At 54.1% G+C, this 10,792-nt stretch overlaps 1 protein-coding gene across 1 annotated transcript in view; it reads left to right on the top strand.

The window, feature by feature from the left end:
• Positions 1-10,792, top strand: part of OTOF (otoferlin) — a 120,026-nt gene that overhangs the window by 90,503 nt on the left and 18,731 nt on the right. Inside the window, exons 19-30 of the mRNA XM_009332354.1 lie at positions 207-307; positions 766-856; positions 1,727-1,843; positions 3,069-3,221; positions 3,703-3,892; positions 4,292-4,416; positions 5,652-5,786; positions 6,282-6,443; positions 7,771-7,890; positions 9,012-9,173; positions 9,466-9,628; positions 10,572-10,702. Coding sequence (XP_009330629.1) covers positions 207-307; positions 766-856; positions 1,727-1,843; positions 3,069-3,221; positions 3,703-3,892; positions 4,292-4,416; positions 5,652-5,786; positions 6,282-6,443; positions 7,771-7,890; positions 9,012-9,173; positions 9,466-9,628; positions 10,572-10,702 — 1,650 coding nt within the window. The remainder of the gene's footprint in view (positions 1-206; positions 308-765; positions 857-1,726; positions 1,844-3,068; positions 3,222-3,702; positions 3,893-4,291; positions 4,417-5,651; positions 5,787-6,281; positions 6,444-7,770; positions 7,891-9,011; positions 9,174-9,465; positions 9,629-10,571; positions 10,703-10,792) is intronic.

Below are 10,792 nucleotides of genomic sequence, written 5' to 3'. Positions count from 1 at the left end.
ACCTTGGACCAGGCTGCCCAGGGAAGTGGTGGAGTCACCATCCCTGGAGGGATTTAAAAGACGTGTAGATGCGGCACTGAGGGACATGGTTTAGTGGGCATGGTGGTGTTGGGTTGATGGTTGGACTCAATGATCTTAGAGGTCTTTTCCAACCTTAATGATTCTATGATTCTATGATTCTATGCTTCCCCCCATCGCTGCTGCAGGAGGAAGGGCTCAACGACGTGCAGGAAATGATCAAAACGGAGAAGCCGCACCCGGAGCGCCGGCTCCGAGGGGTCCTGGAGGAGCTGAGCAGTGGGTGCTTGTGAGTAAAAGATGGGCAAAGGTGGCACGTTGCAGCCCCTGCTCTCTGCGGGGCTGTGGGCAAGGTTGTGAGCGTAAGCCCACCTTGCCTTATCCTCTGGATGACGGGCAAGCATTTCATCGCATTGGCACAACACCGTATCTGCTGCCTTCTGGCTTGGAGCATGGGTGAGGTGGTGCTTACATCTGCACCCCAAAGACCCCAAACCAGCGGCGAAAGCCTCAGCCTTGTGGCATCCACAGGCTGGTACCTGATCGACACCTGCACCCCATGCATGACACTCAGCACTGGGTGCAAACAGGCCACTTGGCCGCGATTGCGTTGCAGACTGGGGGGCGAACAAGGGCATTTCCCTCCAGTGACATGCCCTCCTGCTGGCAGAGGTCCAGCCGGCCACAGCTCCTTGAGGAGAGCCCGCGGGCTCCCACGGGATTCATCCTGCTGACCTTTTCCACCAGGCGCTTCGTGACGTTGGCTGACAAGGACCAGCACCACTCCTCCCGCACAAGGCTGGACCGGGAAAGGCTCAAGTCCTGCACGCGGGAGCTGGTAAGTGGGATTCAGCCAGGCAGGGGGGAGGATTCATGAACGGGGGCTGGACCTTGTCAACGCAATGGGGAACTTTGGTCCTTAGGCGTGCTGATTTCCATTCTCTGTGGGTTGGGGTTTATTTCTGAAAAGAGGAGCTCAAGACCACTCGGGTCCTGCACGGGTCCCAGGTGGCACTTGGGCCCATGCTGCTGCCTCCCCTCCACCACACTCTGCTTTGCCTTGGAAAGAAAACCAGGAATACAGGGGAGGAGCTGCATTGCTGTCAAACAGCTGAGGAAACTGGGAAGGAGTAATTTAGGGGAACCCTGCAGAGCACGGCTGCTCCAGGGGTAGATATAGCCTAGATGTTTGGGGCTGGTAGCCCAGTTCCTTGCAAAGAAGTTGGAGGTGCAAAAGAGATGTACAAAGAGCAGGTGGCTTATCCAGCTGCCACAGCCGAGGACACCAGCTTCAGTAGCCAGCTGCATCCCTCAGAGCGATGAATTTAACACGTGAAAGCCTCCACGTCCCCTTTTCTGAACTGTCAGGTGCTGAATTACAGCAGAGTCAGCAGAAGGGGAGAGACTATCCTTAACACCAGGCTAGAAGCCAACCCAAAATGCCCTAAGCACAGCTGACACCTCTCTGTCCTGCACACCTTCCGCTGGGACAGACGTCTCTGCACTGTCAGGGGCCCTCCTTGCATCATGCCAAGGTTGATGAACGGGTGTCAGAAGTACCATCACCAGGGTGCACGTGGTGGGATTAAGGCATCTGCCTCCTCACCACCCTTTCCCAAACGCCAGGGACCTGCCTGGTGCTGCTCCCTTCTCTGTGCTCCATTCTGCTCTTGCTAATGTGGTGTCTTGGGCTCTCCTTTAACCACAGGAGAACATGGGGCAGCAAGCCACGACTCTGCGGTCGCAGGTGAAGAAGAACACGATGAAAGACAAGCTGAAGCTGGTGCAAAACTTCCTGCAGAAACTCCGGTTCTTGGCAGATGAGGTGAGTCCCTCTGCACGGAGAAAGGGTGTTGTCTGGGTCAGAGCATGCCAACAGCAGCCTGGGATGGATGGAGACCTCTCTGCAAACCCTGTAGGCAGGAGGGGTCCCCAGTGGCCCAGGCCTTGTGCAAGGAGCCACTCCAAGTCTACGCACTGCCCCACGCCTCCCAGGCTTGCTTGTGCACTGCTGGGTTGGAACGAGTCAGCGCGAAAACAAATTTAAGAGCCCTTCCCAGCCAGTAACAGAGCTGGGTCCTCTTGCAGCTGAGCTGAAGGCATTTCTGCCAGCCTCAGCCATGGCAAGGCCATGCAGTTCCCTGGGGGATCAGTCATTGGAAGGTGGCACACGTCCACAGAGCGTTAAAGTCAGCAGCAGGGAGCTGTTTCTGGTGCTGGCTAGGTAGGGAGTTGTTGAAGTAACTGGCTCTTCGAAGGGCTGTGGGGTAAAGCCCTGTCCTCTTGCAGAACTCAAACCGTCTAATTTTTGTTGCTGCAGCGCACTCGTGCTTCACCCCAGCTCACGGGTAAGAGATAATAGTCCAATATATTAGACTTGCTCACGGCATTTCCAAAGGAAATATTTTCCAAATATCTGCAAAATATTTTTTCCTTCTTTCAGAAAATTCCACCGTTCCTCTGATATTTTTACAGTTCAGGACTGGGTCAGCCGTTGGGGGTTACTGGCCCTCACGGGCGCTGTAGTTGTTGCACCTCCTGTTCTCGTTTCCCATGGCAGGCTCCCAGACTCAACTACGTACCCCTTATTACAGCAAGGCCTTCCTTGGCTTTGACTCACCACAGCAGAACATAAACCAGACTATAAGGTGTGATGGGACCTGTCCAGACAGGGAACCTCTTCCATAGTAAGGAATGAAGGTATGGCCCCTGCCCTACAGTTCCCATGGCCACTGAATGACGAGAAAAGGAAAGTTTTTAGTCTTCTAACCCAAAATTATTATTTTTTTAAACTAGAACAAATGTAAATCCCAGTTTCTTTCCTGCTAGGCTTCACCCTGCTGAGCTTAGCTCTGAGCAGCTTTTCTTAAGCAGAAAAGCTTCTGCAGTTGGAGGCTCAAAACCGTTTCAGTGACCCTAATGTGGCAATGGGTACGTCCATCTCCTGTGGCATGTGTTGAATTTGCCTTCAGAAGGTCTTCAGCCCCGCTGGTGCCTCAGTGGTCAGAAAAAGCTGAGACGCTGACAGGGCTCTTCGCTGGTGTTCACAGCCCCAGCACACTATTCCCGACATCTTCATCTGGATGATGAGCAACAACAAGCGCATTGCCTACGCCCGCATCCCTTCCAAGGATATCCTCTACTCCATTGTGGATGAGGAGATGGGCAAGGACTGCGCCAAAGTGAAGACCGTCTTCCTCAAGGTGCCGGTCTGTCTTCCCTGGGGGAACTGCAGCCAAGAGGAGGGAGATGGAGGAAGGACAGACTGGGAGGATGGGAGATGGAGACGAGAGAGCTGTGTATCAAATTTTGCTGGTGCTTGAATGCTAGGCAAAACAGACCCATACTCTACTGGTAGGGGTGGAAGTCTGCTGCTAGGAAGTGTGAACCACTGATCTTACCCAGTCAGGTAAGTGAGAATTGTCTGGAAGGAGAGAGGTGTTTGATCCAGCTGGCCACAAAAGAGGATGCTGGCTTGGAAAGAGGAAACCAACATGGTTGGAAGAAGATAATGCATGAGCCAGAGTAGTGTCGTGATCCAAAATGATGAGGGCTGGGTCCCTGGTTTTAAGGGGCAGCTGTAAAAGCAATGCAGCAGAAGGAGTTGAATGCTGCAAGAGGTGGTCTGTCTGTCTCTAAGGCCTTCCCTACAGCCATGTAAACTCTTCTGTCCTTTGTGCCCAGCTACCCGGGAAGAGGGGGTTTGGACCTGCTGGCTGGACAGTTCAGGCCAAGATGGAGGTGTACTTGTGGCTAGGCCTCAACAAACAGCGCAAAGACTTCTTGAGTGGCCTGCCCTGTGGCTTTGAGGAGAAGAAGACCGCCAGAGGCCAAAACCTGCCGTCCTTCCCACCCATCAGCCTCCTTTACACCAGTAAGAACTTTCTGCCTGCAGCGGGTCTGGGGACAGGACATGGAGAGGGCAGGAGGGAGCCTGGCTGGACACCACTTGGGCCAAGGGCTTCCAGGAGCTAAGGGGGAAATAATTCCAGTTGTCCCAGTCTGAGGTCTCCCACTGCTCCCATGGGGAGCTGGGGTGTGGGAACTGTGCACCCTCTTCCCTACCCCGTTCATAGCTGTCATTCTGCACGTGGCAAGCAGGACGCTGAGGCAGTCCATATCCATTCAGGACTCATGCTTTGAGCCTATATCCTTCATCAGTGCTGGCCTTGAGCAAAAGCATGCCCCTGAGACCTCGCTCTGCAGGCTGAGCCCCACTGCTGGGCTCCAGGGTTGCGCATCAAGCTGTCTCACTTCCCCCCCTCTCTTGCAGAGAAGCAGGTTTTCCAGCTGCGAGCCCACATGTACCAAGCCAGGAGTTTATTTGCGGCTGACAGCAGTGGCCTTTCAGACCCCTTTGCACGAGTCTTCTTCATCTCCCAGAGCCAATGCACCGAGGTAGACACCATCTCCTGACCTGGAGGGCTGGGTTGGGCTCTGGCGTTGCACGTCCCATCAGCTCTCCATCCTGCTCCCCTGCCACAGCTCTCACGACTGCTAGTGAATCAAGGATTAGGTTGATCATGGGGTCCTGGGGTGGGAAAGCAGTCACAACACTGGGGCTTGACTGTCTCCAGGAGCCCCTTCCCCAGGAGCACCTTCACGACATGCCCCCCTACACCAGCACACAGCTATCCTGTGTCCCTGTGGCCATGATTCACCTGCCTGGTTAGGAGAAACTGGAGCATGTTGAAGTGGTTTTTGTGTCTTCCCTTCCCAGGCTGATGGCTGCCAGGCTTTAGCAAGCCTGGTGGGCACTGGAAATAATTTGTGTCTGCTTGCCTGCTGTCGGGGTTTTTTTTTCTCAGAAGAGTCCTTGGGAGATACCCCAATGGCTCACTGGTCCAAAAAAACGTGCAGCAGCCCACTAGTGCTGCCAGACACTGGAGCTGCAGCCCGACACACGGCTGAGACAGGCCAGGGCTGTGCTTGTTCTCCAGAACTCATCCCTGTGGTTGCCCCATCACAGGGCACTGTTTCACCCTGATTTTACAGAAAGAAGGAGATAAGCAGAGCAAATAGAAACGTCAGAGTGAAGGGTGAATGCCGCAAGCTGCAAGGGTCAAGATCCGCAAAGCATTTCAGACCTATAATTCCCCCTCCATTCAGATCAGGCTTCAGATCCTACCGTGGATCTGTCTCATCTCCTGCCCCATCAGCCCTACGCTCTGTATAGCACCGGCTGCCTTCGCCCTTCGATCCAACAAACAGCTGCAAACCAAAGCGCTGCATGGAGAGGACATCGATACCCAGTAGACAGCAGACAGCTGTAGTGTACACATCTGCATCACAGCGCTCTTAATTCTCTTAATAAACGGTGAAGACAAAAGGACCCCTAAAGGGTACAGTGCTGCTCATCTATTTTAGCCGTACACCTTAGGAAGAGACAACTGCACCCTAAAAACATCGCGTTCTTTCCACTGCTTATAAAGGAAACCTGGGGTGACTATTCTAAAAGTAATGGACCCTTTACATTGTCCACAATGTCCAAGAGAAATATTTTCAAACCACTGCCCGCCCCAGCACTGCTAATGTCCTGGTGCAGGAAAACTGGGACCAACGCCCTGTCTGCTGCCCTTGCACAGGGCGTTAGCCCCTGGCTGGAGTGGTAAGTCCCCCTGCCATTCTTCCAGGTTCTCAACGAGACCCTTTGCCCGACCTGGGACCAGCTGCTGGTCTTCGACAATGTGGAGCTGTATGGGGAAGCTCATGAGATGCGGGATGACCCTCCCATAATTGTCATTGAGATCTATGACCAGGACACAGTGGTAAGATGAATCCCAGCAAAGGAAAATGTTTATGATTTAGATGCTGCGATCACTTCTAAGTCAGAGGCAAGGTAGATGGTGCAGAGGACGTAAGAAGCAGATTTTCTCCCAACCCTTGGAAGATGGTCCCCCCCCCACATCTCCCATGGCATGAGCAGCCTCTGCTGCTCATTAGATCTCAGACTCAACTTAATGATATCTTATTTTTGGAGAGTGAAGCAAGAGCTTTTGTTTGTGAGGCTGGAGGCAAGGAGACATTACCTGAGTCTTTCCCTTTAGAAAAGCTGCTCAAGTCCTGGCCTCCTTGCTGTCCCAGCCCTAGGCCACCTCCTTCACCTTATCTGAAGAAGCCAGGAGTGAAAGCTGGCACTGAGCTTTGGTGTCCCAGGCCCAGTGGGCTGGTCCTGTTCTGACCACGATGGGGAGAGCTCTGGGGCTGACTTGGGAGACTTCACGTTGGGTCAGCAAACCCAAGTGCTCTCTTCGCCTCTCCAGGGCAAAGCTGACTTCATGGGCCGCACCTTTGCCAAACCAGTGGTGAAGATGTCGGATGAGCACTACTGCCCCCCGCGCTTCCCCCCACAGCTGGAGTACTACCAGATCTACCGGGGCAACTCCACAGCAGGCGACCTGCTGGCTGCCTTCGAGCTGCTCCAGGTACCAGCTGGCCAAAGCCACCCCAGACCAAGGGAGGGAAAAGATGGGATGGGGGGGTTGCAAGGGAGCGGGGCTTAACCCGTGCTTATATATCTTAGGTGCTGCAAGGAGCAGGTCGTTCGTACATTCTAGAAAAGCTAGAAGGGTTTAGCACAGCTACTAACCCGGTGAGAGGGCAGCTCCTGCCCAGTTATGCCGGTCAGGATGATGTGCAGGGAGTCCCAGACATCCTGCTGGACAGGACACCCCACTAAAAGTGTTGTGTTAGCCCAAACTCTGCGTCATCACTGGGATACGGGAGGTGCCAATGGGAGTCCTGGCGTTCTTGGAGATGCCAATTTGAAGGTCTCAAGAAAAAGGGGTGTGAATTCATAGCAGCATCCCAAAAATATGATGAAAATGAACGAAAATGAATGAAAACGTGTCTCAGCAGACTCCTGGTGTGCAGGGAGCATGAGACGTCCCAGCTAAGAGAGAGGTCCCAGCAAACTCAGCGCAGTGCTGGTGGGTTCGGATGTGCAAGGACCGACCTACCACAGGCACCTCTAATGCAGCTGAGCACCAGCCAGGGGCAGCGGTCCCAAGGCTGGCCTCGCATCTGTGCGTGCCGGGAGCAGGCAGTGCCTGGGGAGGTGGACCCTTAGGAACTACCTGCTCCCTCCACCTCTGGGTCTCCCCTTGATTTCAGAGGAGACTTTGCTTTACACGCCTGTCTATCTGCCTGCAATGTCCTCAGATGCCCTGTGACGATGCCTGGTGTCCCACTCCCCAAGGTGCTTGTCCTGTCTCCTCTGCCTGCCAGGGCAGGTGCTTGTCCAAGCCTGTTTTTTTCCCCTGAACTTTCCTTGCAATGGGGCATTTTCTCCAGGGACTGGCTCACATCGGATATTTGATCTCCCTTATGCCCTGGGTTGGAAACAGGACCTGAAACCTGCTCCTGGGCTGAGCTCTTGGACCATTTCTGCACCTCTTTACACCTAGCCCAGGCAGATGCAACTCCTTGCAGGAGGAAAAGGAACAGCCCTGGGGTTGAGGTGTGTTGGTGGGCTGAGAAGTTTGCGTTGCTGCTGGGTCTGTCCTGTGTGGAAGCACAGCACTGCCCAGCACCTTCCGCTCGGGTGTACGCCTTTTCCCAAAGTACCCGCACAGTACCGTCAGCTGGATGCTCAGCAACCCTTGTTGCTCCTGCACCCTCCGAGACGGCGCAGACCCAATGCGTGAGAGCAGGGTGTGCCAGCTACAGCTGAGGCTGGCAAAAAGCTGCTTTCCCAGCAGCTGAGCGCCAGCTCAAAGGAACAGATCCTAATCCACGCTGCATCTCTTCCAGATTGGCCCTGGGGGCAAGTCAGACCTGCCCCCAATCGATGGCCCCACAGACGTGGACCGGGGCCCCATCCTGCCAGTGCCACTGGGGATTCGGCCGGTGCTGAGTAAATACAGAGTGGAGGTAACTGCCTTGGAGCACCGAATTTTAACGTTCAGCATTGTGTGGGGCAAGAGAGCCTGTCCATGGGTGCTTGAAGGCCAGGAGGGATCTCTGAGGCTCTGATGACTACCTGGGCACCAAGACCAGATGTCTGTACTGGCTGCACGGGGAGAGAGGCTGCAGCAGCCCTAAAAGAACAGGGAACCGGATCACTCCTTGCTGTCTTAAAGGTGGGCACCATAGCAAGTCTAGAGCCCTGCAGTAAGTGGCATTTGGGCCGAGACGCAATGCAGGGCACATTAGAGGTACACACGTAATACATCTCTACCCGCAGCAGTCAGGTGAGCTGCATCCCACCAATCTCAGGCATCAAGGGCAGAATGCCCCTCATGTACCTGCAGGTATCTAAAGGGTGATGCATCCAATCAGGGCCCCTCTCCCTTGGTTGTCTCGGTGGTGATCCAGGCAATACAGCCAGTGACGTTCGTTGCACAATTCACCCATGGTTGTAGGTGTATCTGCTCAGGTGAGATGCTGCTGACCAGATCTCCAGGTCTCTAAAAGGATCCTCGCTCCTGGTCTTCCACACATTTGCAGCTGGTTAAATAAATCGTATTCCTCTGATGTGCAAGGTGAATACAGCCATGAGGAATCAGGAGGAAGAAAAATCTCAGTTTAGGGGAACTTTCGGTCATGGCGGCAGTCTGTTATCCTATGAAGGGAGAGGCAAGTTCCCCCAGTGATACTGATATCACTTTGATAAAACGATGCCAGCACTGAATCAAGAGCCACTGTGGGTGGACAAAGCTGGTCTGCTCCTGCTCTATGGAGTCCCATGGCAGAAAAAGGCTAGAAAGGGAGAAAGGCAGAAAAGGGAGTGTCGAGGGCAGCAGGTTGGAGACCTTATGCTGCCGCAGATCAGGTGTGGGGTGGATTATGTGGGGTGTCAGAGAGAGACTGTGCTGCAGCCCTGAGACATGTGGAGGAGGAGAGGATACCTTGGGGATCCACCACTGCCCAGGTGATGACATTTCACAGCAAAGTCCCTGCTCCTGGGGGACGTGGAGAACCAACTCCTTTGGCTCCAGCCAGGGGCAGTCCCTCTCACATTCATGTTCTTCCTTCTCCTCCTCCTGCCCTAGATCTTGTTTTGGGGGCTGAGGGATCTGAAGAGAGTGAACCTGGCCCAGGTGGACCGGCCCCGGGTGGACATTGAGTGTGCTGGGAAGGGGGTCCAGTCAGCCCTCATCCAGAACTACAAGAAAAACCCCAACTTCAGCACTTTGGTCAAGTGGTTTGAAGTGGTGAGTGTTTCCTCTTCTCCCTGAGCCCTCAGCTGAAACCCAGATTTTCTGGAACCCAAACCATGGCTCCTAGCCCCTTTCTTCAGTTTCCCCACAGCAATGGAGGACATGAGCTCCATCCCAGTTGGTGATGGCCTTTCTCTGAGGGCTTCCAAGCCATGCTGGAGCCACTCCAGACCTCTTCCTCCAGCATGATCCCTGTTTTAGTCCCTACTGGCCTTTCCAACCACCAAAGTAGACATCCCACAGCCCACACCCAGCCCTTGATAACCAGCACACCTTTTCTTCCCAGGATCTCCCGGAGAATGAGCTGCTTCACCCACCCCTCAACATCCGGGTGGTGGACTGCCGGGCTTTCGGGCGTTACACCCTGGTGGGGTCCCACGCCGTCAGCTCCCTCCGAAAGTTCATCTACCGCCCACCAGATAAGAAAGCCCAGCACTGGAATATGACAGGTACCAGGCTTGGGCCATGGGGACCTGCCCAGTACGGGTCATCGGTGGGGCATTGCGCATGGAGAAGAGGGAGATGGGTGGAGGTTTGTAAGAACTATGGGATATTGCCTGCTTGTTGGTTAAGCAAGCAGTGATTCAGGGTTTGGGTCAAGGGGGTGAGAAGGCACAGGGTGTGAGGCCGTGATTGCCCTTTGATTTTTTGATCTGTGGGTCTCACTGCAATAATTGCATGCTCCCCCTGATACCTGTAAGACAAGAAAGGCTGGTTCACCTCTAACGTCTCTGCAGCTTCATGACTCTATACTCCCCAAATGTTCCTCAAGACTGGGAGGTGAATTTGCCACGCTCAGTGCCTGCTGCTGCTGCTATCTGAGTAAAGACTAGAAAGCTACAGATTGAGGCCACCCTCTCAACCCCAACACCACCCCATCTATCAGCACCCATGGCAAAAACCATCACAAACCCACTTTCCCTGCACCCAGCACAGCAGCCGAGGGCTTGGTGAGCCACAGGAATTGCTCACCTCCTCCCAGTCCTTGGTGGACGTGGAGGCACTCCTGGCTGGGCAGAGATGGGAGGTCTGTGGGAGGATTGCCAAGGGCCATCCCTGGTTCCAGCCAGGGGTCTGGACCTGCGGTTGTGTCCACGCCAGCTGATACTTTCAGGGCAATCATCTTCTCTGCGTCTTCTCCTCTGGAGGCTGGTGCAGGTGAAAAAACACAGTCCTTTCTCATCATCTGCTTCCCTTTGCTATGGAAGGGGGTTTTAATCATGCTGTAAGGGTCTGTGCTCATTTCCACCTCTTTTCTTCTCTGACCAAGGTGGTCACACATCACTCCTGCATGAATCCTGTAGGATCTCACCTAAGCTCTCAGTTTCTCCTCTACATTACCCTTCTTTATCCTTCTCTCTTGTACTTTCTCTTTCTCTGTCCTCTGTCCAGCTAAACACCTCAACGGCTATCTGGCAATGGCCAATGGGGCCCATCGCTCTCACCCCACAGGGGAGATCGTTGTCAATATGGAACCAGAGGTTCCCATCAAGAAGATGGAGACGATGGTGAAGCTGGAAGCTGTGAGTATCCGTATGTCAGCACCACTTTAGTATCTCTTTCCTCACTGAATTGCTGGTCTTTGAGGGATTCCATCCAAACGGAGGCCACCT

This window comes from Pygoscelis adeliae, unplaced genomic scaffold (assembly GCF_000699105.1).
Source record: "Pygoscelis adeliae isolate BGI_AS28 unplaced genomic scaffold, ASM69910v1 Scaffold89, whole genome shotgun sequence".
NCBI lineage: Eukaryota > Metazoa > Chordata > Aves > Sphenisciformes > Spheniscidae > Pygoscelis > Pygoscelis adeliae.
This window is presented reverse-complemented; position numbering and strand designations above follow the sequence as displayed.